The 27,422-nt window shown below is 34.6% G+C and overlaps 4 protein-coding genes across 4 annotated transcripts; 2 read left to right on the forward strand and 2 right to left on the reverse strand.

Moving 5' to 3' along the window:
- The first annotated feature begins 636 nt into the window (after nucleotides 1-636).
- On the forward strand, nucleotides 637-6,334 carry LOC111409169 (VHS domain-containing protein At3g16270-like). The gene is made up of 5 exons (XM_023039147.1): nucleotides 637-1,080; nucleotides 2,163-2,915; nucleotides 3,087-3,242; nucleotides 3,705-4,643; nucleotides 5,895-6,334. Exons 1-5 carry the CDS (start codon nucleotides 874-876, stop codon nucleotides 5,934-5,936), a joined length of 2,097 nt encoding a protein of 698 aa, XP_022894915.1. The 5' UTR covers nucleotides 637-873; the 3' UTR covers nucleotides 5,937-6,334.
- Nucleotides 6,335-8,249: 1,915 nt separating this feature from the next.
- LOC111409171 (calcium-dependent protein kinase SK5-like) lies at nucleotides 8,250-13,305 on the forward strand. The gene is made up of 7 exons (XM_023039150.1): nucleotides 8,250-9,089; nucleotides 10,091-10,234; nucleotides 10,354-10,506; nucleotides 10,616-10,731; nucleotides 12,086-12,253; nucleotides 12,344-12,568; nucleotides 12,896-13,305. Exons 1-7 carry the CDS (start codon nucleotides 8,462-8,464, stop codon nucleotides 13,007-13,009), a joined length of 1,548 nt encoding a protein of 515 aa, XP_022894918.1. The 5' UTR covers nucleotides 8,250-8,461; the 3' UTR covers nucleotides 13,010-13,305.
- Nucleotides 13,306-13,584: 279 nt separating this feature from the next.
- LOC111409170 (AAA-ATPase ASD, mitochondrial-like) lies at nucleotides 13,585-15,558 on the reverse strand. The gene has a single exon (XM_023039149.1). The coding sequence runs from the start codon at nucleotides 15,533-15,535 to the stop codon at nucleotides 13,784-13,786; it is 1,752 nt and encodes a 583-aa protein (XP_022894917.1). The 5' UTR covers nucleotides 15,536-15,558; the 3' UTR covers nucleotides 13,585-13,783.
- Nucleotides 15,559-19,861: 4,303 nt separating this feature from the next.
- LOC111409172 (AAA-ATPase ASD, mitochondrial-like) lies at nucleotides 19,862-21,803 on the reverse strand. The gene has a single exon (XM_023039151.1). It carries the CDS (start codon nucleotides 21,741-21,743, stop codon nucleotides 20,115-20,117), a length of 1,629 nt encoding a protein of 542 aa, XP_022894919.1. The 5' UTR covers nucleotides 21,744-21,803; the 3' UTR covers nucleotides 19,862-20,114.
- Nucleotides 21,804-27,422: the final 5,619 nt, after the last annotated feature.

Consider the following 27,422-nt stretch of genomic DNA (forward strand, 5'->3'; position numbering starts at 1 on the left):
GTTGTAACTTCCACAAATTTAATTCTTTACTTGACCAATTTAATTTTGAGCTTAACTTTAAGATAACCTCATACACAATTAATTACATATGTAGGCCCACATGGTTAACTATAAATTTTCAGACTTTTTTAAATGTTCATGGTCATGCGAAATTCTACTTTTGTTGTATGCATTTTGGGTGCATTTCCACACGAGATGGCACCGCCTCGCTGGCCATACACCTTGTGTCTCTCCCCTTTAATTAATATTATTTTTAAATCATGCTATATGTATAAATTTAGTTTGACAATCTTAATTAATAACTCATATTTAGCAACATCACATTCATCTATTTTAAAAATTATTTTTAAATCAATAGTCCGAAGTTTGACAATTCCAATATTTTCAATCACTATTGTCAAGCACGATTGTACAAATAGCATAATTGATTATTTTTTGTTAACAATTGTCTCTAATTAATTAATTAATTTTTATTTTTGTTTACAATTTCTTTAATCTTCTAATTAGTTTTATTTGTACCCATTTTTGTTTTTATTTATGACGCGTCAGAATGTTGAGAAAGTAGCATCACACGTTTCTACATCATACACCCAACAACGATTTTTCCACGATTTTTATGTGATAATTAATTTTCTCAAACTGCAAAAATAAAAATAAAAGAACAAAACCCCTTAAAAATCCCTAGACTGTTCATCCAATTCCTTTACATTTCTCGAATTCAATATCCATATCGGCTTCAGTTGTGACGATTGGTTGATCATTAATTTTGATTATTTGGTTAATTATTCATATTTTTTTGGATCGATCGATAGATCTGTCAGCGGAATTTTTTTGATTGATTATTGATAAGTAAAAAGAGATAAATCAGAGAAAATGGAGCAGAGCAGGAGAGCGGTGGAGTCTTACTGGAGGTCGAAGATGATAGACGGTGCGACGTCGGACGAGGACAAGGTTACTCCGGTCTACAAATTGGAGGAGATTTGCGAGCTTCTGAGGTCATCCCACGTCAGCATCGTTAAGGAAGTATCCGAATTCATCCTCAAACGCCTCCAGCATAAATCTCCTGTCGTCAAACAGAAAGTTCGTTCAGCCCCGCATTTTGTTCCTTTTTTTAAATAGAATTGGGATATTCTTGTTTTTATTTGTTTAATCAATTCTCTAATCCATTTGATTCACGGTGAAATTCGGTGTATTATAAGAGTTTCTGATGCTGGGATATCCAAAAGCTGTATGATCATTAAGAAATAGAGTTACTAGAATTGATAAAACACATTATACTTAATTTGAACACGGCTTATTAAGAACGCAGTCACGCTCTCTTTCTAAGCTTGGAATGTCCATCAATATTTTGTTTTTGTTTTCGCCCCACTTTTTTTTTTTTTTTTTTTTTTTTTTTTTTTTTTTTTTTTTTTTTTTTATACTTTGTATAATCAATTGCCACTGGTTTCAGTTTGGAGTATGGGTCATATCTGCTTGTAAAAAAATCAACGTGTATGTTTGTGTGAATTTCTGCAAGTCAATCAATATTGTTCTTCTCCCCTTAAGGGTGGTTCTCTAAGCTCTCCCTTAGACAAACACTAAAGATAAATCTAAAGTAACCGCTGGTATCATGCATTTTGGAATCACTTTGTTGAACTGATGATTGGTCCAAAAGGATGAGAATTAGTCGATTGATTAATTTAATTTTCAAGTGGATTAGGTTCAATAGATTTTGGATTTACTTAATAGGTTCCTTTGAAACTTAATGGGATGGAATGGACTTGAATAAAAAGGATAGATTTGTTTAAGGGAATACAAACATAATGGGAAGCTTCTTGAGCAATGATTGGCTTGATAACTTACTGAGAACTGAATAAATACATTTGAGAATGTCCCATGGAGAACTGAGAACTGAGTGAATATGGCTTTGTCTGGGTAATTTGTTAGTTCTAGGCTAGCTCCAAATTTATGGAACAGTTCAGAGCTCGCTGGTAGTTCAGCCATCAAAGTGAAACTTTCAGACTCCTACAGGTTTAAACTGTTGATGGGCAGAACCATCTGTACCTGCCTTCATCTTTACAATTTTTTATTCTTCAAGTGAAAAGTAGACATTACTATTGCTCTTAAATTTGTATCAGTGCAATACTCATGTAGTGGCCATCTGATTTATTTGTTTTATTTAGGCACTGAGAGTGATCAAATATGCAGTGGGAAAGTCAGGAACAGAGTTCAGAAGGGAGATGCAGAGGAACTCTGTAGCTGTACGTCAGTTAATTCATCACAAGGGAGAACCAGATCCTTTAAAAGCTGATGCATTGAACAAGTCTGTGCGTGAAACTGCACAGGAAGTATTATCTGCCATATTTTCTTCAGATGACCACAAACCTGCATCTGCTGAGAATAGTCTTGGTAGTCGTATACAAGGCTTTGGGAATACCAACTTTGAAATGCCATCAGAAGATAAGAAATCCTTTCTTAATGAGGTGGTTGATATTGGAAGTTCTACTATCAAGCAGGGTTTAAGTAATTTAACACAATCTCCATCCCTTAAAAAGAGTATTGAGACTGGGAGTTACAGGAGCCCGAATCTTCGGAGATCATTGACTAGGGAAAATGATAACCCTGATCGATATGAAGGAATTGGCTCTCATGGTGAAACTCAGAGCAGTGCACGCATCTCAAAGTATGTTGGTTCTGGAAATTCCTTTCCAGATTTCAGTGCATCCCAGGCAGAAATAACAAATGGAGATTCTCGTTCAAGTTATAGTGAAAAGACTCGTGAGGATAAATTGTTAGAGACCATTGTGACGTATGGTGGTGTCCGTTTACAGCCAACTCGAGATGCACTCCAGGTTTTCCTTGTGGAAGCATCAAAATTGGATGCTTTGTCATTAGGGCATGCTCTTGAGTCGAAACTTCAATCACCACTGTGGCAGGTTTGCTATCTCAGTGACTGTTCTGTTTATTCATGTATAGGAGAGTGACAACCTACACAGTTATGGAGATATTGTTTGACGTTATTCCTTAAAATGATATGTCAGGCTAATAAAATGATATAAATGGAGGTTTTCACTTATTATATTTTCCAACATTGCTACTTGTGTCAGGTACGCATGAAAGCCATTTCCGTCCTTGAGGCAATTTTACGAAAGGCAGATGATGAACATTTTTCTGTTATAGCATCTTATTTTAGTGATAACAAGGATGTTGTGGTGAAATGTTCTGAATCGCCTCAAGCATCTTTGAGGGAGAAAGCAAATAAGGTAATATTTTATAATTTGCTCTAAAAAGATAAAAAGAACAAAGAACAAAGAACAAAGAAAAAAAAATTCAAAATCAAATAGAAGGAAAGAAGAAGGATAGGGGTGTGAGCGAGAAACATTGCTGGAAATCTTCTCTTTCATCATTTTTAGTTCTTGATGTTCATGCAAGATAAAGAAGGGACGGGATCAAAGCCTTAAATATCACAACCCAACATATAATATTAATACTGAAGCAGGAGATGGGAAGGAAATAACTGGGTGACATTATGTGAAAACAATATTTACAACTGCAATACCTTAACTTATTTACCTTTTGTTGAATGAGATTTCACTGCTCTGTTAGCTATTTTCTCTTTTCCTTGGAAAAACTGAATGCAACGTATGGTTTGGTGACAATATTTTTGTTAGATTGAGTAGTGCTTCCAATTAATTTAAGTCAAATGTGTGGTTATTTATGGACAGGTGTTGAGTCTTTTGGGTGGTGAACTAGCTGGTTGCGGAGTCCGTCAGCTAGATAAATCTGTGAAGGCTGAGCCAGTTGCATTTCAGATGCCGAATTTAATAGACACTGGTGATTCTGATGACCTTCTTGGGGTGGAAGAATCTAATAAAGTGCATAGTGATCAAATTATTGAAAATCCAGCAACATCTGCCGCTCCTCTGATTGATGATATATTTGGAGACAGTTTTAGAGTCAGTCAAAACACCAATGAACATAAGTATGATGATGATCCTTTTGCAGATGTCTCGTTTCACACTAAGAATGATAAGGACCATGCAGTTGATATCTTTTCTGGGATGACTGTTGATAAGTCAATAGCTACTGATGCCCATGTAGCTACTCGTAAAACTGGCCCTGAGCCATTTGATATTTTGAGTTCCAATTCTGAAGCTTCCCAGGATCAAGGTAATTCTAGAAAAGATGTTAATGACTTGATGGCTGGCTTGTCTATGAATGGTAATGATCCATTTGCCAAGCTAAGTGGAATCTCTGCAGAGAAGCATGCAGAAAATGTCAGCTCAAAGTCCAATGATGTCTTCAACAGTGTACTCAGTTCTCAAGCTAGTGGGGAGAATGCTAATCCTATGTTCCCTTTGGGTGATATGGCATATAATTTCCCCCCTGGCTCGATGTTCAATCCATCGTTAGTTTCTCAGCCAATGGCTTTCAATGCCATCGGTAATCTTTTTGCTCAGCAACAGTTTCTTGCGGCAATGTCCAACTTTCAGCAGCTAGGGAACCTGCAACCAAGTGCAGGTGTCAGCCATGCTACTGGATATAATGGAGGGTTTTCATCACCCTTTCCAGATGTATTTAATCCTAGCATTGCTACTCAAGGTCCGACCTCCGTGGTGAATGATTCAAAGAAAGAGGAGACTAAAGCATTTGATTTTATCTCGGTGAGTTGTCCTCGATGCTTTATCTGTCTCTTTGGTCGGGGTACATTATAGCAATGGTTGAAACCAACTAGAGCTAAAAAAAACGTATCTACGGCGAAACATAGTCAAATTTACAAAGTATGTTGTCAGGATTCTTCAAATTAGTTCATCAAAGATGCACCTTGTAGGAAGTCTCTAACTGTAGGAGATGCCTACCTTTTTCTTGGATATCCTGCCGTTTTCATTATCTTTTCAATGAATTCAAGCTATGAAAAGGCATCTCTGATTTGAAAGAGCTTTACGTTCATAGGTATATAAACTGGGTTCATTTGGTAGTTGGTACTATTTATTTATTATTTTTTAGTGCTGAATCTGCTGATCAAGGGTATGTTGGGAACAGGAAATGCTATAACTTCTTAGGAAAGTGGTGATCAATCATGAAAGTAATTGGATATATTGAAATCAGAGTCAAATCACTCGAACTTTTAGATTATTAAATACTTGAACGGGAAGAATGCAATTTATTCATCATAGTGGCATGATTTGCATGCACATTGTGCATTGCAGAAGAATAAAAGGGTGATGGTATTGCTGTTTTCTAAATGTTTTAATAGGACACAGGCGACACAGGCACATGAATTGTGTGTATGTGTGGGTGCCCTTGCTTGCTTCAGTAAATGCGTGTCTCTGTCTCGTCACTGAATTAAGAAATTAAACATTTACACCCAGATAGCACAATGATCACAGGACCAACGTGCAAGTTTTGGCAACATGACCTCATCTGTCAGAATTAAAATGATATTCATCACCTTGTCTGAAGTTTGTCAATGTCTAAGATATGTCAACCACCAGTACAACACTATAGGAGGTCTGTGCCCACAATTTATGGAGAACAATCACTTATTGAGAACTTTTAGTGCTTACATAGACTTTGTTGTAGTCCATTTTGTATTAAAATATTTTAAGTTTATATTTGTGAGTTTTATCTGTATTAAAGTCACACAGATTGATACCTCTTGCATTGTATAATGTATTCATTTCACCATTTCATGAACAGTATATTTTCGGGGAAGTAAATGTCTTGTGCGCTTTTATGGATGAACCATAGTTGCATCTTTGTGGTTAGGGGGTTGTTTCCTAAAGGGAATGTTGGGATGCATACTATTATATCATGCATAATTAAGAACTAGGGATGTAGAACAGTTCTTATTCCTTCATTCATTGTTTGCATCCGTTTGAGGTTTTGAATTTACCATATTGTTGCTGTTGCAGGACCATCTGACTGCTGCTCGTGATCCAAAGCGGACGTTTTGAGTCATATTTCTCGTAGGGCAGATTCTCTTATGAAAGTATTTCTCTTCGATGGAAGCATGGATCTTGAAGAGTAAAGGATAGATTTTCTTTGGAAACTGTACGTCGACGATAAAAAAGGGGATAAATCACATGAAGTTGTGAGGATGAAGCAGTGTTCGTAATTGTGGAGTTGTCATATGTTTCTTGTAATAAATTGTAGAATTCTGCCGTGATTTTGTTTACCAAGCGTGATTCACTAGTTTTATTCCAAGTTTTGTTTGACTTTCTATTTCAAAATTGTTGTTCCAACTGTTCTTCAATGACCAATGAAGAAGTTATGTGATGTATAATGGGTCTTCCCTGGGATCTCTAATTTCTTTCTCACACAAATAAGAATTTTCCCGAGTAGCATGATATTACACCTTTTGCCATGATGACCGTTCGACACAGGGCAGGTCGGTTTTCATTTTTATTATTATTATCTTTTTCAAAAATAAAAGTTGATGAAATGAGTGGATCAAAATTGATAAATATTACGAATTTAATAATGTGTAATTAAAAATGAAATTGAGAAAAAATGAATTTTAAGAAATAGGGAGGTGACTTATGTTTCCTACGCTATATACGAGTCAAAGTCCATACCTAATAAGTCAAACCCAATAGAACCACTACCTCGATGACTTAAAATTCAACCAATCACCCAATAATTGCCCTTGATTCAAGTCTTGTAGGCTTGGAAAGAGTCAACTCAACTATGGTGAATAGTCATAGAGTATAATAATCGATCATGCAAAGACTCTTGAAAAACTTTAAAAATGACGTTTCCTTTCCTATACTGATTTATAAATTCGAATTTCTTGAAAGATTATTAATAGCGATGATTATAGAGTAATAAGAACTCGCAAGAAATTCACTATGCTAGAGAGATGATTATGAATAGAATAATGTTATTCATAATCGTCCACTGCAATAATGACCCTACACGTCATCCTACATGATGATTTGATGTATTGATATGATAATTTTTTCTTATCTCGTATATCAAATCACTAACGTCACATGTATGATATGTTGGTCGACTAGACAGAAAGTGACTGCAAATAGTATTATTATTATGAATAAGGTACAATATATACTGGTTCATTAAAGCTTGCATTAATGTACAATGGGATGAGTATAATCCATAATTCATTCACAAGGTTCTGCTTAATTGGTCTCAATGTCTCATGATGTGCCCTCGTGCACTGCCAGAAACCAGCTGGCCACACACATACGTGAGGTTCACGTAATTGTTTTTATTTTTTATTTTTTAAATAAACATAGAGCCCTTGCACAGTGAGGCGATTACTCTTTTTTTTTTTTTTAATAGATTTTTAAACTATATTAAAATACGGATGTGGAGAAGGGGATTCAGAGATTCTAATTGCTTTTTGGTTTTTGTTTTTCTTGACTAAATAGAATATTTTATGCCCTTTCCTTGTCTTTGGATTCTTAATTTAAACTGTATTTTCACCCCAAGGGCAAATATTTATGAATACTAATTGACAAGGTAAAAATGGTGCTTGTTTGTTGTATTTACCATTGTTTTCTTTTAACACTACAGGGAAATTCAGGGGAGCTCCCCAACCTTTAATGTGGTAGTGATTATGGGTCTTTTCAAATTTTCTCAACCTATTTAAACAATAAATTCGAGGTCCTTGCATGATCATAACCATCTATATATGAACTAAAACCGATCTCCAAGTGGCACAAAAAAAATAAAGGACAAAACAATCAAACCATTAAATATTTGTCTTCAATTCAATTAAAAGTCTTGTGCAATTTTATCAGAATTAAACTTGTTGTACACTCAGTGTACAATAAGTTTGACACCTGAAGATGTAGCAAATTCAATTTAATATAAACTAAAACCGATCTCCAAGTGGCACAAAAATAAAGGACAAAACAATCAAACCATTTCATATTTGTCTTCAATTCAATTAAAAGTCTTGTGCAATTTTAACAGAATTAAACTTGTTGACACTCTGTGTACAAGTTTGACACAAGAAGACGTGGCAAATTCCGTGTCATTGATTGTTAAAATCAATAATAAAAATTTTTCACCTCATAACGGTGTCAAATTTGAAGTAAATGTAGCAAAACTTATTTTATCATCCACGTTGACAAGTTTCATCGTGTGACGGGAATATCTATGGATTCACAGAATTTAACATGTTGGAAATTTATAATCATACTTTTAAGAGTTAAGAATCCATAACCACAATACATAAAGGTTTGGAAGTTCAATACTAGATTTTTCAATTCCTCCGTACAAATTTCCAATTAAAAACCGAGAGAAAGCAAATGTTTTCACACGCAGAAAACTAAACCATCAAAGGGACGGAGAATCGAGTGAATCTAGAGAGAGAAAATCTAGAGCAAGAGAAGGGAGAGAGAGATTAGGAAAAAAATCGAAGTCAAGACTGCATTTTTTTCACTCACTCTAACCCTTCATCTCTTCCAAATTAAATTCAAGATTCATCAGAAAGACCCATAAAACGATAATCATGTCTTCATCTACTCCATCACCTTCCCATAACAGTACTAGCACTGAACAAAACGAGACACCAAAACCCACAAAAGAGATCAAGAAACCAACTTTCATAGCACAACATATGCAAAAGCCCATATGGGTCCTTCCATACAGGACACAAACACTACAAAGTCTATACACTATAGGCAAGAAGCTAGGCCAAGGCCAGTTTGGAACGACCTTTCTGTGCAGTGAAAAATCAAGCAACACCCTTTATGCCTGCAAATCCATACCCAAGAAGAAGCTGATTTGTAAAGAGGACTATGAGGATGTATGGAGGGAGATTCAGATAATGCACCACTTGTCGGAGCACCCAAACGTCGTGAGAATAAAGGGGACATATGAGGATATCCTATTTGTGCACATAGTAATGGAACTTTGTGCAGGCGGGGAGCTCTTTGATAGGATTGTGCAGAAAGGGCATTATAGTGAAAAAGAGGCTGCCAAATTGATCAAAACAATCGTTGGGGTGGTCGAGGCATGTCATTCTTTAGGGGTTATGCATCGGGACCTTAAGCCCGAGAATTTCTTGTTTACTAGTGCTGATGAGGATGCTGCTCTCAAGGCTACTGATTTTGGCCTCTCTGTTTTCTACAAGCCAGGTTTTTCTATGATATTTTTTCTGTTTATTACCTTTTTTCCATTAATTTTTTTAAAGTTTTCATTTTATGTTTGTTTTAATTGTGTTTGAATTGCTGGGCTATCTGAGTATTGTGCAATCCGCATTTAGGTTTGAATATGAAATAGGTTATTTTTTGGCTTTGTGATTGATTGGTCATTTGATGTTTGTACGTTTAACTTTCATGTACAAGGCATGATTCTTTTCTTTCTTGGATTGTTGGTTTTCCAAATAATTTTAAGGAGTGATCATAAAAAAGAATTAAAATAGAAAAAATGTTGACCAACAAGATATCGTATGGTACTTGATGGAAATCTTTATCTGCTGGTGATTTGTACAAAATTTTTGGACAACATAATTTGTGATCATTGATACACATCCATTAGGGATAATAGACGGTAATGTCACTCGTGATTGTGTTGGTGATTCGCAATCACCAATGGTGCGTCGTTCGATGATCGCCAACAAAGTTGTTTGAGTCACCCAATCACAAACCACAAAATATTTAATACATCTTCACCTTTGTTGAATTGAGTTACTTGGCCTCTGTTAGTTCTCTAACCTTCTTATTGAGTTATCAACACAGTAGTGTAATCTAAATTGAAAGCTTCGTTTAGTTACTTGCTGTTGGCACAGATAAGTACAAATTATTGAAATTTAAAATATGATATGAATGCCCTTTGATTAGAATCCAGGATTATGGATGAACTTTTTCGTGCTTTCACAATGATTAAGTTTGTTTATTCGCTAAAATAATGTTAAGAGCTGAAATCAATGCAATCTTATTTACCAAAGATTGCTTCTAATTCATTTTTCTGATGATAAATGATTCATCTCTAGATTTTGTCTTAATTGTGTAATTATTGTGAAATTATATGAGAAATTCTGATTGAAGGTCTTCTCCATGTCTTATTGTTTTATCATTTCTTAATTTCAGTCTTTCTATGATAAAATTGGCAGTTTCATATTCATTTTGGTTTTCAGATGAAACTTTCAGCGATGTAGTGGGAAGCCCTTATTATGTAGCACCTGAGGTTTTGTGTAAACATTATGGACATGAAGCGGATGTATGGAGTGCGGGAGTTATTTTATACATTTTACTCAGTGGTGTTCCACCTTTCTGGGCAGGTGTATTCCTGCTTAGTTCATTGATGTGTTTTGGTTCAGAATGCCTTTTAAGAATTCAGTTTCTAAAATACTCTAAATAACTAACTCCTCTACATATTTTGTACTACTTTCAACATCAGAGACAGAGAAGGGGATTTTTCGTGAGATATTGCAAGGAAAATTGGATTTTGAATCTGAACCATGGCCTGGCATTTCAGATAGTGCTAAGGATTTGATACAGAAGATGCTGGATAGGGATCCGAAGACAAGGATAGCAGCACATGAAGTTCTGTGTAAGTAGCCTTCCCGAGGAGATGATTAAATCAGTCCTGGCACCATGGAAACAATTCTTGCACTGCATGTTTATCACAATGAAATGACTGTTTTCCTTTTCCTTAACAGGCCATCCATGGATTGTTGACGACAAAATGGCTCCTGATAAGCCGCTTGATTCTGCAGTTCTTTCACGCCTCAAACAGTTCTCAGCAATGAACAAACTCAAGAAGATGGCTTTACGTGTAAGGTTTCTGCTGGTTTTTTTGAGTTGACTTGTTATATTTTGATTGTCGAACCCATTCATATCTCTGTAAAAAATGATGGATAATTTATTATGTGTGAAACCATAGGTATTTCGTTTTGTTCATTAAGAATAAACGTTATATTTATCAAAAATAATGATAACAGAGATTTGTTGCTAAGAATAATTTTGTGGAAACCATTTCACTCTATGAAAGAGTAACAGAAAGTAGAGTCATTCTTTTAGTTGCTTCTTCCTAAAAATCTTTTGTCGCTTGGACATACTAGACAACAAAGATATATATACTGTTGCAGTAAAGCGATGTGGAGTACAAACATGCTGTAGTTGCATGGCTTTCTTTAATTTTATAAATGTGAATTTAACTTCAGATCGTTTTTATATCCATATAAATAAATTATAATAGCAACGCTTCTGCTATTTTGCTTGATCTGTCTTGAATCTAAATGTTAGAGATGTGAATTTTTAAACTTTAGGTAAGTATGTGTACGTGTCCTCTATGAAATTAGTATACTAATAATTGAATGCTCTAAATATTTCCTATGAAAATTTGAAAACAGGGAAAATAATAAAACTGAGAAAGAAGGCACATCTTGTTAATTTGATCATAAATATGGTAGTTGTTGCTTAGGTCCTGGACTTGTATCATTGGTTAGAGAATCATATCCAGTTTGCAAGTGTCAGACACAGATGGAAGAATCTCCATACCTTTTAATCAGCTATCCCGTCCATGATTTTCTTACCCCCAGAGGAAAAAGAACATTTTTGAGTTATATGTATATGCACTTAATTGGTTATTCAACTATCTAGTTTTGGGGAGTTCAAGTCAAGGAGAGTATATAATACATAGAAATCTTAAGAAAACTCTATAATTTGGTCATTCTGTAATTCATTTAACTGGAACAAAAAATATATACCATTTATCTCAATTTTACTCTTAGCAACTCCTATGCTCAAATCAAATGGGGTCCAAGTATGCCGCGAAAATGAAATGAAGTCTTTTATTTTCGTTGAACAGGAGCTCAGTTATCATCGTTTGAATTGTAACTGAAACTAATAATTTAGAAGTTAGCAAAAATCTAGTAGAACAATTGAGATCAAATGGGGAAACATATTCAATAATACGTTTGTGTGCATTCAGTTTGTCTTTCCTTTTTTCCCCCATTCTACCAATTGATGTTAACAGTCATCGTTTGTCTCTTGATTTCATTGTCACATAAGCAATAGAGCAAGCCTATTCTACCTTAATTTCATGTCTGATTTCCACATACAAATCCATTTACATAAGCAGCCTTCTAACAAAGCTTTGTCACTGACATTCTTTTGCTCTTCTGCAGGTCATTGCAGAGAGATTATCTGAGGAAGAAATTGGTGGTCTGAAGGAGTTGTTCAAAATGATAGATACAGACGATAGTGGAACTATAACTTTCGATGAACTTAAAGAGGGTTTAAGCCGTGTAGGCTCTGAGCTGATGGAGTCTGAGATTAAAGATCTCATGGATGCTGTAAGAACTCTCTGCTGCATTTTTTCAATTTTCATGGCTATCATCTTCTCTTTCAAATTAATATGAACTAATCTATCTTGGTATTGGCAGGCAGACATCGACAACAGTGGAACAATAGATTATGGGGAGTTTCTAGCGGCTACAGTGCACTTGAACAAGTTAGAGAGAGAGGAGAATCTAGTTTCAGCCTTCTCCTTCTTCGACAAAGATGGTAGTGGTTACATAACTATCGATGAGCTTCAACAAGCCTGCAAAGAATTTGGTCTGAGTGAGCTTAACCTTGACGAGATGATAAGAGAGATTGATCAAGATAATGTAAGTTGTGTGTTCCCTGTATTTCTTCTTAGAATTGGTTTATATAAGACTTACGAGCATTGTTGGATTCAATGTTAAAATGCTGAAACAACTGACTTGAAATCATGTCTATAAACTTGAGAGGAAAAAAATGTGGGAAATCAATTTTCCATTTCCTTTAACCACATTAAATCCAGTATATTAGTAGAGAAGCCTAAAGTAAAAAAAAATTTAATCCAGTCATGCTGCTTATCTATAAATAGATCCGTGGCATTAATTTTTCTCCTCCATAAACGAATTTGTGTATTCTTGTTTGTGCTTTTAACTAAAAAACCTTGGTGATTGCAGGATGGACAAATAGATTATGGTGAATTTGCGGCAATGATGAGAAAAGGCAATGGAGGCATTGGGAGGAGAACCATGAGAAACACAGTAAACCTGGGAGATGCCCTTGGACTATGACTTGTAGAAAGTAAAGAACGTGGCTGAGAACACCGATATCAAATTCGACTCTAATTTTCCCTTTTCATCTTTTATTTTGTTTGCTATGTGAAGACATGATCAATATTTTAATCCAGAAGACTTTGGTTACCCAAATGGAAAGCTGCTTTCGCTTTAAACAGGTCGCCATTTTGAGTGAGGCAAAATCTAATTCCAGCAGCAACTCATATTTACTAATCCTCCTGTGTCTGTTACATTCGTGGTTGTGAATGTGTTACTTTCTAAATTTGTCAATATATGTTTTGGTTATCCTGGAATTCTTGATACTTTGGGTGGTGCTTCATCCTAACATCTACATGTGCTTATTGACTGACTGTTAGTTGCCCTATTGGTTAGTTGTGTTTCTTTGAAGTCATATTTCATAGGAATTTTATTTAAATATTGATTGCAGAAAAAGTTCAAATAAGTTCGATGCGGTGATATCTTGTATTTGTGACAATTTCAACTACTTTTGTCATAATTCGTTATTGAAGTGATCAAATAATGACCCTTCGTTATTTGTGACAAGTACTGCACACGCCTTTTCTTTTGAGAGATTGTATAAACACAAATTATGATTGCAAACTCGGCATTGTAACATATATTCTGTCAGCACAAACTAATAATATCACAATATTTAGATTAGATTGCAATGAAGCCTAATCCAGATCCCCAGCTAGAACTAGTATTATTCTTACTTCTTATTATTGAAAGGCAAGAATAGAACATTCCTACCACATGAACTTCACCACATCTTCAGTGAGAGGCATCTCCATTTTCTTTCACACCATTAGCATTAGACGTGGGGTTTTTAGCATCTTCTTCATTATCTTTCACTACTCCAGTGATTTCAACACCTTCACCATTTGCTTCTTCCCCCTCATCTTTCTTTATCTCAGCCTTTTGCTTCTCTTCTTCCTCAGCTTCTGCTTTCGCTTCTTCCTCTACTTTCTTCTTCGCTTCTTCCTCGGCCTTCATTTTTACTTCTTCCTCAGCCTTGGCTTTTGCTTCTTCCAGAGCCTTGATGAGTCTCGCCAAACAAGCTTCCTCATCCTCTTCAGACGATTTGGGCATCAAGTTTTCAGCAACATCTGCAGGAGTCATTTTGGTTTCCTGTAACAGGCCACATATTGTCGCAAACAGTTGATGAGATTCAAGGTCCAAATAATTCTTTGCTAAAACTTTGAATGCTTCAAAGCAACAGTATGTTAATTCTATATGCTTATCCATTCTTCCTCTCCTAATCAAAGCAGGATCAAGCTTTTCCACATAATTTGTTGTGAAAACAATTATTCTTTCTGCACCACAAGCTGCTGACCAGAGCCCATCAATGAAGTTCAGAAGCCCGGATAATGTAACCTGACTATTCTTGTCATTTTCTTCCCTTTTTTTCATCTCCGCCTTAACTGGATCTGCCTTTTCTTCTTTCTTTTCCTCTTCCGTCTTCTCCTTCTTCTTCTTCTCCCTTTGGCCTGTAAGATCAAGAGAACAATCAATGTCCTCTATTACAAGAATTGCTTTACTCGACGTGTCTATCAACAATTTCCTCAGCTCCGTGTTGTCCTTAACGGCCGTCAATTCAAGATCATAAACGTCATATTTCAAAAGATTAGCCATGGCAGCGATCATGGTGGACTTCCCAGTTCCAGGTGGACCATGGAGGAGATAGCCCCGCTTCCATGCCTTACCAATCTTGGCGTAATAGTCTTTCGCCTCAGTAAACCTCATCAGATCTTTGATAATTTCTTCCTTCTTCTTTGGCTCCATGGCTAAAGTGTCAAAAGTTGCCGGATGTTCAAATACCACATGGCTCCAATTGCTTCTCGTGAATCTGCTCCAACTTTCACCCTTGCTATTTGTATACAGTTTCCTCTGCCTTTCCTTGACAGTAATAGCCTTTCCCTCTTCCAAAACATGTTTCAGATAAGAATTGGTAATGATGTCCCTGTACTTCTTGTGGAAATTGAGTATGAAATACCTGTTGGCATCCTCCCTCGGATAGAACGAAATGGATTGCGTTTGGGGAGTGACACGGTTGGAAGACCACCAAAGCTTGATGCCCTGGAATTCATCGGTGACCTCTTCGTGATCAGCCATGCTAAGAACTATAACCTGGCTGTCATCCAAAACGTTGGCCTTGAGATGCTTCGCCTGCTTCGATGAATTTTCATTCAGATACCTTTCTATTGCAGCAAATGCTTTGTTGCGGTTAAATCCATTACCTTGATATTCTGGAAATGTAATCTTCATATAAGGATAGACTAAATTCGTGATTTTGCGGATGTAAAGCTTGACAGGTTTTCGGAGGTCATAAGGGAAGTAATTCTGAAACATGGCATAAGCCACCATTAGGCCTGCAATTGCAGAGCCTACTCCAGTCATCATTTCTCCAATTGTCATCAGCATTTTCTTTTCTTTTCTTTTTTCTGTGTTACAAATTTTCCTGGATATCTGATTTACGAGCTTTACTTTTGCCAGTATATGTAGGACTAGGACCTGCACGTGCATCGGTTGATGCTTGACTTGGTAGTCTTCATATTTGTCTTTTTATAATATTGATTACACGGAAAATTTTACAAAATCGATAAAGGAAAAAACCATTTGTACCGGAGTGTACTCACCTGGAAGGTTGGCTCGAAGCATTTATTGCCTTTATCGGACACTGGGGCCCCGGTTTTGTGAAAGATCTGCTATAGATCTACTTTTCAAATTACTTTTAAGCCATGGGCCCATGGCATTGACATGAAGTCAATATCAGACAATAAACAATGAAGATTCCTAGGTGGATCATGTTCTCATTGTAAGCATTTCATACCCAATTGAACACTGCATCTTCCAACGAGTAATGTTGTTCATGATGTGTACTAGTCGTCTTATGTAGTAGCATGATCTGTACTAGTCGTCTTATGTAGTAGCTTGGTATTTGATATATTAATTTTCTTTAATTCTGTTCCTTCAAATAACAAGTTAATACCTGGATAACTACTGTTGTTACTAGTCGTATAGAATAGCCACACGGACCCCCTATTTACACGTGGCAATTATCCAATAACTACAACATTTGAAGTAGTCGCGATTAAATGCCAAGGTCGTTACACTAAGATCAGTCGAGCTGGTCTACCCCTACTCATCCCTTATTGCCGAACTCCCTGAAGTGTTCGAGGCCCTTGGCAAGTTCAGCTTGGACGTCTCCGGAATTGATTGATTCGATGTGTCCATTTATTAAGTGTCGAGAAGTCAACCTAAATTTGTAGAATGACTGACCTCTTATTAAAAATCTGTCAATATTATTAATATGAAGTAGAGTTGACGTGACATCAAGGGTCTCAGATCAAGCCACGTGGCTCGGATCTAACAGTGACCCCGTTGGCCTGATTACTATAAATAGACAATTCTTGTATCATTGTAGATGATGGATTTTGAATAGAAAGGAGAACATAATATATTGTCTCTATCTTTTTTTTTTTTTTTACAAACCTATTTACAATAGAAATACTACAAAACAGATTCACGTGTACATTGTCTTCTAACGACACTTATTGGCCATTTTCGAAACTCAACAACTGTCGTCTTGTTAAAGAATAACATTATTGTCTTCTAACATAGCCATGGGTGTTGACATCATCTTAATTATGTTGCTGTGGACATATATATCTTTAGTGGTTGGTTAATAATTGTCCAACAAGCTTTAAATAAGGAGCTGTTATCAAAAATAAAGGTAACAGTGACTAGACCATCTATTAAATCCACTTAATTGATGAAAGCAAATATTCAAATGACATAAAAAAATTATTGTTCTTGCCAAATTTTTAGACTAGGCAAACAGAATCCAATTTTTTGTGTCGAAACCGTTTCTGTCGTGCCTCAGGATTCCTAGGCTGAAAGCACGTAAAAACTGAGTGGATTGTTCAAGATTCAGCCTTGAATGAACTCTCACAGCCCTAGAAACTTCAATATTTGGCAGCTAAACCTTTAATAAAAATTCTATCTTTCTTAAACACGGATTGCATGCATAAACACTTGTTTATGTAGAGGAAATTTTACACTGGCAAGGAACCATGGTTACCCTGTTCATTCTTCGAACATGTCGGAAATTTGAGGCATGAAAAGGTTTCTCAGAATTCACCATCACGGTAAAAAGTAGAATAATGCTCCTTGTACACTTCATGTTGTACATGGAGTTTGATATCATTTGGAAATTCAAAAATGAATGGACGTGAATGTATGTGTTATTTTAAAATTGGCCACTCATGCTACAATACGTGGCACAATATCAAATAAAATGTACATGTAACATGATTGTAAAAAACATAGGAGAACTGTTGATGTGGTGACCGTTGTAGACTACATTAGTAAATCTAATATATAAATATATATTTGTAATGTATGGCTTATTGCAGCAAAAGTAATATATTCTTTTTGGTAAACATGTGTTGATAAGTCTTGTGTATTAGGTGGAGTGGTTGAAAAAAAAAAGTAATAGTATGCTTTCCACCTAACTCTTGCACATTTATTTTCGAATTGAACTAGTTGTACGTTAATTTTGTACTACTAGTTTGACACAAACACCTGTCCACTGATTTGAATGTGCAAAGTAGATGCACATGTGTAGTATGTTTGTTTATTTTCCTTCAATCTCAATAGTGTACTTTTATAATAGTATCGATTAAGTTGATTTGATTCTGGCCTAGACGGGGTTTGATTTGATTTACTGTGATGCCAATCCAAAATCAAAATTAAATTAATCAGTTTGGACAAATTTCAATTCAAATCAATCCACTCTAACTCTTAAATCGATTAATCAGTTTGAAATTTTAGTCCAAACTGAAATTAAAAAAAAATTGTCTAAATTTTGAGCTCACTTAGATTACAAGAACTAAAATAATCAACTAGTTTTACATTGAAAGAACTATTGACTAATAAATAAAATCGAATTAATAGAGATGGATCAGCAGAATACTTATTTTTTGTTTTTTTTATGTATTGTGTAGTTTTATTGTCTGAATAGGGAAAAAATTCTAAGTATAATATAATGAGCTTGTGAAAGAAATTTTCAATGCTATTATTTACCGGCAACATCATTTATTTGAAGGAATCAAGATATATTTATGAGATCAGGATTTATCTTTTGATTTTATTTTATTTTTTTTTTATTTTTAAAATGTAAATGGGTTGGGTTGGTTCTATTAACCAACGGTTTGAGACTTCAAATCGTAACCGAACTGACCCACTATGATTTTGTTTAAAAGAAAATCAAACTAAACCAATTGATTGTGTCAAATCAACCCGAGTCGGTTCAGTTTGATTGGTTTAGTTGATTTTTCAAATTTTTTTGTCCAAGCCTAATAGTATGAGCCTAGTAATTTAGTTGATAGATTTATTTCCCTAAATTACAATTATTCCATGCTAGTAGTCATCGACAACGTGTGATGATCATCTTTAATTGATTGTCACGTTGTCAATTTTCATCAATAGAATTGCACAAGTTACCTTAATTGAAATCAAATTAAAGTTATTCAATTGAAATCAAATTAAAATGCAGTTGCACAATTAAAATCAAATTGAAATGTAGTTACCTAATTGAACAAAATTAAAACACATTTATCTAATTACCGATAGATTGGAAGTATAGTTACTACAAAATTAAAACACATTTCTCAAGACTTTCTTTGAAACTCAATGGAGCTGGTCACTTGCTTACCCCTGAACACAACGGGACATCTCATTGCCACATTAGAGAAACTGGGCTCATGCCATTAAAGTAATTGTCTTTGCAAAGAAAGCAAGATAACTCCGGAAGTTACTTCTCTGGTCAAAAAGACATCCCATTTTCTTTTGAAGCAGTCTTTATTTACTAATGTCTATAGCTCAAATAGGGGATAGTTTGATTGTTTTGTCAAAAGAAATATTGCTGAATAATGTTGTGTGTACATCTTGGGTGACATTTTGGATTACACTCTAGGGTGGGATCTACGCCTAATAAAATAATCGCGCTCGGAGTGTCATAGCAGAACTGAATATTCCCGTCCACAAAAATCAATGGACAGGAAAATTTAGGAAAACATTATGGTGTTTGGTGGGGTTTAAAATTAGATTTTTAGTAGATTTTGATAGAAGTTTTTGAAATATATTATTGAAAAGTTGTGGAATCCATGAAAAATGTGGTTAATATTAATTATTTGACTTTGACTCAAATTTTAAGGTCATGTTTGATTGGATATATTTTCCATGGAAAATGGAAAACATTTTTTATTTTCCACCAAAATGTGGTGTTTGATTGCTAAATTTTTTAGGGAATTTGATTTCCACATTTTTCGCCACACGTGTGCCTTTTCCTTGAAATGGTGGAAAACCAATTCCCACCATTAGCTCTTTTTTTTTTTCCAATGGAAACAAAATTTATCAACAATTGTAAAAAAAAATTATCCATTTAGTCGACAATTTTCATGAAAAACAAGATCAAACGAACACCAAAAGATTCAAAATATCAACATTTTTCACGTGAAAAATTATACCAATCAAACACAATAATTTACAATTTTCAAGAAACAATTTCTAGACAATTCAATTTCCCGAAATTCATTTTCAATTCAATTCAATTCCATTTTTACAATCAAACGGACCCTAATATGAGTCAAATAGGGGCTATATCATATGTCATGTCTTCTTGTGACAAATCACACTTAATTTGTTGTCACGTTTCCTGATTGAAGTGATCAATCAATTTTTATGCATTCAAGTGACAAGTACTTTAGGAACCTGTCTAAACATAAATTTAGGACTTCAAACTCGCGTATAACATTCTTAGAACTGCGTTCTGATTTTTCTGAAGAATTTATTCAAATGACCATAACTTCATAGTTAATCACACTATTTACAATAAAATTGGATTACAATGAAACCTATTCCAAATCGACTGGCTACTAATGAAACAACTAACATTTTTTTTGTTATTTTTTCTATGTAAGGCGAATAAAACACTACTACAACATCAACATATATTTGATATATCTACACTGAACCAATTATTGTGACCTTTTTCATTGCTGCAAATCATTCGATCCCTCCCAATTTTCATATCATATCATCAATGAGAGACATCTCCATTTTCTTTCACACCATTAGTCGCCGAATGTTTATCATCTTTACCATTTTCTTTCACTTCTTCATTAACTTCGACACCTTCTTTACCATTTTCTTCTTTCTCTTTCTCAGCCTTTAGCTTCTCTTCTTCCTCGGCCTTAGCCTTTGCTTCTTCCTCGGCCTTAGCCTTTGCTTCTTCCTCTGCCTTCTTTTTTGCTTCTTCCTCGGCCTTCACTTTTGCTTCTTCTAGAGCCTGGATCAATCTCACCAAGCAAGCTTCCCCATCTTCTTCAGTTGATTTGGGCATCAGGTTTTCAGCAACATCTGCAGGAGTCATTTTGGTTTCCTGTAACAGGATATCAATCCTGCCAAAAAGATGATGAGATTTAAGGTCCAAGTAATTCTTTGCTAAAACTTTGAATGCTTCAAAGCTACAATATGATAATTCTATGTGCTTATCCATCCTTCCTCTCCGAATCAAAGCAGGATCCAGCTTGTCCACATAATTCGTCGTAAAAACAATTATCCTTTCCCCACCACAAGCTGACCATAGCCCATCAATGAAATTAAGAAGCCCGGATAACGTCACCTGACTACTCTGGTCATTTTCACCCCTTTTCTTCATCTCCGCCTTAACGGGATCCTTCTCCTTTTCTTCCTTCTTTTCGTCGTCTGTCTTCTCCTTCTTCTCCCTTTGGCCCGTAAGATCAAGTGAACAGTCAATGTCTTCTATTACAAGAATAGATTTACTCGACGTGTCTATCAACAATTTCCTCAGCTCGGTGTTGTCCTTAACGGCCGTCAATTCAAGATCATAAATATCATATTTCAAAAGATTAGCCATGGCAGCGATCATGGTTGACTTTCCAGTTCCAGGTGGACCATAGAGGAGGTAGCCCCGCTTCCACGCCTTGCCTATCTTGGCGTAATAGTCTTTCGCCTCAGTAAACCTGATCAAATCCTTCATAATATCTTCCTTCTTGTTTGGATCCATGGCTAAAGTATCAAAACTTGCTGGATGTTCAAATATCACGTGGCTCCACTTTGTTCTCTTGTATCCATACCAATTGTCACTCTTATTGTTAGTGTACAATTTCCTTTGCCTTTCCTTAATAGTAATCTCCTTTCCCTCGTCCAAAACATGCTTCAGATAAGAATTGGTGATTACATCCCTGTACTTTTTGTGGACAGTGAGTGTGAAATACCTGTTGGCATCTTCCCTAGGATAGAACGAAATTGATTGCCTGTCGGGAACGACGTGGTCAGAAGCCCACCAAAGCTTAATCCCCTGGAATTCATCGGTGACCTCTTCGTTATCCGCCATGCTAAGAACTATAGCCTGGCTGTCTTGTACAACGTTGGCCTGTAGATGCTTCGCCTGCTTCGAGGAATTCTTATTCAAATACCTCTCGATTGCAGCAAATGCTTTGCTACGTTCAAATCCATCACCTTGGAATTCTGGAAACGTGATCACGATATAAGGATAGAAAAAATTCATGATTCTGTGGCTGTAACGCTTTAGAGGTTTTCGGAGGTCATAGGGGAAATAATTTTGAAACATGGCATAAGCCACCATTAGCCCTGCAATTGCAGAGCCTGCTCCTGTCATCATTTCTGTAATGGTAAACAACATTTTTGTTTGTGTATGTTTTCCAAATGTTGTTTAGGTATTTTATGAGAATTCATTTCGTTGCCTCTATATATAGGAACTCAACTAGTTGGAGTCTAACTTGGGGAGCAAGTCATATTATACGTATATTACATGAAAATATTTGTGAATCTTGCTACATGTACATCATGGTATGCATTTTATCACGTGGCATTATCCTACTGAATAGTTTAAATTTCAAACAATTTTTTCATCCAACACTTGACAACAATGCAAGTGTCTACTAAAGTGTTAAAAATAAGTGTACAAATAGCAAAGTCCAATATTTGCAAAAAACAATTCTCCCCTTCTATTTGACTTGGGGAATGTTCGAGCTTGTGACGATTGAGTCACAAACTTTCTATTTATGGCACATGAGTCCCTAACCATTGGATATTGTAGTTTTTAGATCCAAATGGACGGAAACATAAAATTTAATAAAAAGGAATAATCGAGTTGGGTTCTAGACAAGGACTATGTTCACCTTCCTTGCCCCTTTTACTAAACTGGATAGGACAATGCGGAATGAGATGGAGTCAAGTAATTTTATAATCCCTAATGGTAACAATACTTTGGGGCTAGGTTAGTGGCATTGACATCGTCGGTGGCGATGGGCGAACAATTTTTTAAATTTTTATTTTTTTATACTGGACTAATACATTTAAAAAAAAAATCACTAGAGGAAAAAAAAAAAATTGAAAAAGAAGAAGAAGATGAAGAAGAAGAAGAAGAAGAAGAAAAAGAAGAAGAAGACGAAGAAGAAGAATTTTTATTTAAAAAAATTTCCCTTACAAAAATAATTGGGCTTAGGGGCTCCGTCCCTGATCGGCAGGAATGTGGCTAGGGGGATGCCAGTGATACTGTTGACAATTATTGGGTTGGGTTGGTGGTTTTTGGCCACGGATAGGAGGTGGAGGATTTTTTTTCTTTTTCTTTTTCTTTTTCTTTTTTTTTTTTTTTTTTTTTTTTTTTTTTTTTTTTTTTTTTTTTGTGGTGGCGGCTTGCCATGGTGGCAAGCTGTCCACGATGGTGAAAGTTTTTTCTTCTTTTTCTGTTTGTTTTCTTCTTCCTTCCTTATTCTGATTCAAAGTTAGGGTAAAAAGTCTTTTTAAATGAATAAAACGTCGAGTTTCTAAGAGTCAATTAAACGTTAACGTTAATTTGGATCCAACGGTCATAGGTTTGGGACCCTCACTGGAGTGTTCCCATTTGTGTCATCAGTCATCACTTCTTACCAAAGTTGATTCATATATTGTCCCCAGTGCTGACCAATGCCAGCGATTAATGTCCAATGAAGATGAAGAGAAGGTGGTTTGAGATCAGACGCAACTTTTATTTAACTATATGCCACAGACTCGAAGTCAATATCATAGAATAAACAAAACAAAAGCAGTTTCCTAGAAATTCATTGCATCCATATGGAGCACTGCATCTTAATAAAACCACGTGGTTAAATTATAAGTAACCTATCTCTCACCATAACCAAGATAAAATATTTATTTGTTCTTATAGCTTTATTACAAAGTAAATTTTTTGAGATTATCCAATTAGGCTTGCAGTTTCCCAACTTAACATATTTGTTTTGGTTTTTGAAATAATTTACAAAAATTTTAATTGAAAGTTTGGTTCAAATCGTGCTTTTTTGGTAGTGTAGGTAAGTGTTTATAAGTTGCAAATCCTCTCATTTACAAGGAGTTAATTTGACAAACGGTCACAATATTTTAATTTGATCCTTGAAATATTTTTCCTTCGCATTTTATTACCAAACTTAATTAACATTGCACAAATGTTCACTCGATTAGTGAAAGTAACAATCAATTCAACATGGTGCTCGTTAGAAGCTAAATTTTAACCAGTGTTCATTTGTGTGCCATGCAAGATATAAATGGTGGAAGGGCAACTGTTCATGTTAATTCGAAACAATCTAAAGGTAGAAGAAATGTTTTTTCTTTTAATCTTTTTGTCGGAATATTTAATTATGGAGTATTTTTATGTCTTTTCATTTGATAACACAAGCGCAAGATTCATTCACTTGACCATATATGATTGAGATCGAGTGAGTGTTAGGGCTAGAGTAGATTACTTTTGAAAATTTTAACAACAATAGTGTTTGAGTCCAATCAGTTGTAATTACAAATGATCGAGTTGTATTGGTGCTCATTTTCAGGGATGGATCAACCTCCAAATTATTGAGAGAACATGCAAATTATTCTCAACCTCCAAATTATTAGGGAAATTGTACTTAATTATCAAAACTCTTTGTGCACACCAAAAAGATTCAACCACTAATTAATAATATGTCCAAACATTTGATTAATTAAGATATGTGGATGATTTTAGATTGTAAAATTGGAATACCCCACCCAGCCCGCATCCTTACTTTTTTTTTTTTAACCAAGTTATAAGAAAATCAATTTTTGCTCCCAAAAAAAATCTATAACAAAATCACACACTATGAATTATCTGTGAGTCCAATCAGTTGTAATTACAAATGATCGAGTTGTATTGGTGCTCATTTTCAGGGATGGATCAACCTCCAAATTATTGAGAGAACATGCAAATTATTCTCAACCTCCAAATTATTAGGGAAATTGTACTTAATTATCAAAATTGTTTGTACACCCCCAACACTGATTTACAACAACTAAGTTTTGGTGAATGGATTGCAGTTTTGGATGGGGACAAAGTGCCGTATGGAGATGTAAATCATCGTTTACTCTCGGGATTGTTTCAATTGTAGCTGTTGTTCTCGTTGTACTTGTGGGCACGATAGTTGGGGCTGTGAGGTGCATAGTACCCTTAAACTTAGTGGTAGTGGCTGTGGGTTTGATGGTGGTGGCGATCGGCTGTGGGCGATGAAGGGTTGCAGGGTTTTGATTTTGGGGTAGAGGTGGGGTTTGGATTGGGGATAGCATAAGGGTGGAAGATGATGATTTTTTATTTTATTTTATTTTTAACTTATTAATGTAAGGAAAATGCTAACTTATCATTTTACTCTTTTTAATTTGATCAAAATTGATTAAATTTCGACTTCCTTGATCAACTAATAGTCATTCATTTGAACTCCAGATGTATATTTTTAAAAGATTAGAGATATCCATTGGTACAAATTGAATATTAGGGTAAAGCCTGCAAAAAATAAAAAAGTTAGAGACTGCTACTACAATTTTTTCTTTTTAATTGTGGCAAAAATGTAAATATCAAAAAGTTTAGGTGCAAGCGGGTATATTCGAAGATTGTAATGACAGAACAAAAGCAAATGGATCAAAAATACATAAATATTTTTTTTTTAAATAATAAAAATAAGAGCTCTCAAATCTCAACATTGCATATGCATGTGGGCCCATAACCGACAACGCGGTCGACCACGTCACCAACTAAAGCATGTAAAATGAAAGGAAAAGTAATTATTTTTCGTAATTGCACGCTCAATTAAATTCGGAATAATCTACAATACATAGAAATGAGGAATTGAGATATTCGTAATTTTTCATACATTAAGTTAATTTTGCAACTTATAATATTAAACATGATATATTTGTTTTATCAAAAACTCATAATATTAAATATGGTTCTCATCCTTTAGCCAATTGATATTCAAACGAAATATAATATTATTTATGTATAATTAATGATAGTTTATAATATAATGTTAAATAATATGATTAATTTTATATAAATATATTTTTTTTTTTCAAAAAATAATAATATGTAACAATGTTTTCTATTCATTTTTTTATTTTTATTTTTTATATACCCAGGTGTCCATGTTTTCTATTCATTATTGAATAGAAAGATAGTGGGGAAAGAATGTAACGCCATTGGTGATGACCTTTTATATTCTTCCAAATTTTAAATGATTTTCCTTTTTAGAGTACTTAAATTAAATATGGGTTACAAAGCCACTGTAAAAATTAATCTATTAACTCCATTATAATATTTTACTATCACATATTTTTATTAATTTTTAACAAAATTTAAACCAAACGAGATGGAGATTTTCTTTCTTTCTTTTTCAATTTGGTAGATGAGCGGTCCATCATATCTGTCGATATACATTAGACAAATACTACTACTATTACATTGAAGGGTTGAATTTAAGACTTATGATTTCCTCGGCATAATACTCTTTCTATTGCCAGAAAGTAATAAAGAAATTTACTAGATAAATATTAATTCTTTTGCACAATACGTAGCTTTTCCTGGTGGTAGATTATAAAGTTTAAATTTTGTCTGAAACTAATTGTAAAGAAATGGAGAAGATTGGGTAGAGATTTGAGGAGAGGGTGGATATCTTCACAACTTCAACTCAGGGCATTGACTTCGGCATCACGGAATGGATCGGCCTGGAAGGTGCCTCTGTTGTTATCTCCTCCAGTAGACAAGTATAAAATTGAGATCATTTTGCCTCCCGGGGTATAGCCTAGTGGTGCAAAGAACGGGAGTGAGGTTATTTCATGCCTTGCTGGCAACCGCAGTGTAGGATTTTGATTCCTGAAATATGGAATTGGACTGTTTGTAGGCGCAGTGTACATGCAGCTCTTGTTTCTTGGCCTGTTGGGACACATTTCGCGATTTACCTTCCTCACAAAGGGCGGAACGATGGGGACTCTCAAAATTGAGGGCCTGTTGGAGACATCTACATAGAATAAACTATAGAAAATGATCTTTAATAGAAGGTGTTGCCTAATTTGTGATTATCATATTAGACATAGAAAATGTTGGTTCTCAGTTGAAAAAAAATAAATAAATAATAATAATAATAATAATAATAATTGTTGGATCTTATTTGTTGGAGATTAGGCCAACCCCAAACCGCCAAGTTTATTGAGACTTAGATTATTTTTAAATTTTAAATTATGGTAAAATTATCTAATTACTCATGAATAGAGAGATATGAATACTTTTGTAAGTTAGTGCATATCTCTTCCGTTGCTATTGATTTTAACGCACATTAGAATAAAAATTCAAATTATATGCAACGCCATCAATTTATTTATCTCAAAATTTTGTCTAATAATCATCCCATGTAAAGGTGTTAGTAATTCAAGTTAATTCTCAATTTATTTATAAAGTCCAACAATTGTGCTTTTTATAATTTATATTTGTTGCAAAGAGAGGTATATAAAGTTGGTTCATCAAAATGGAGTCAGGAATTATTATTATTATTTTTTTATTTTTTTTATTTTTTATTTTTGCATCCGATCAAAATTAGATTAGATTATAGATATTAGTTTGCTTTAAAATTTTTCACTTAAAATAATTTCTCAATGAAATCTATCAACATGGGAGGTTAATCAAAGATGTTCCCATGTATGGTGGCCATCCTTATTTTTTTTTAATTGAATATTACTATATGATAATTTTAATTATTCCTTTAACAATATTAGTTACCTCAACTATTTTCAAAAACAGTATTATTGCTTCAAAAACATTATGCATATCATTCATTCGATATGTAAAACGTGCAATATACGTGCTTACTACTAATTAAATTCAAAAGCGGGTTTTTTGTCGGTCCAATGGCATCTAACATGGAGAGAGATCCAAGCTTAAAAAAAAAAAAAAAAAAAAAAAAAAAAAAAAAAAAAAAAAAAAAAAAAAAAAAAAAAAAAAAAAAAAAAAAAAAAAAAAAAAAAAAAAAAAAAAAAAAAAAAAAAAATT

This window comes from Olea europaea, chromosome 14 (assembly GCF_002742605.1).
Source record: "Olea europaea var. sylvestris chromosome 14, O_europaea_v1, whole genome shotgun sequence".
Taxonomy (NCBI): Eukaryota; Viridiplantae; Streptophyta; class Magnoliopsida; order Lamiales; family Oleaceae; genus Olea; species Olea europaea.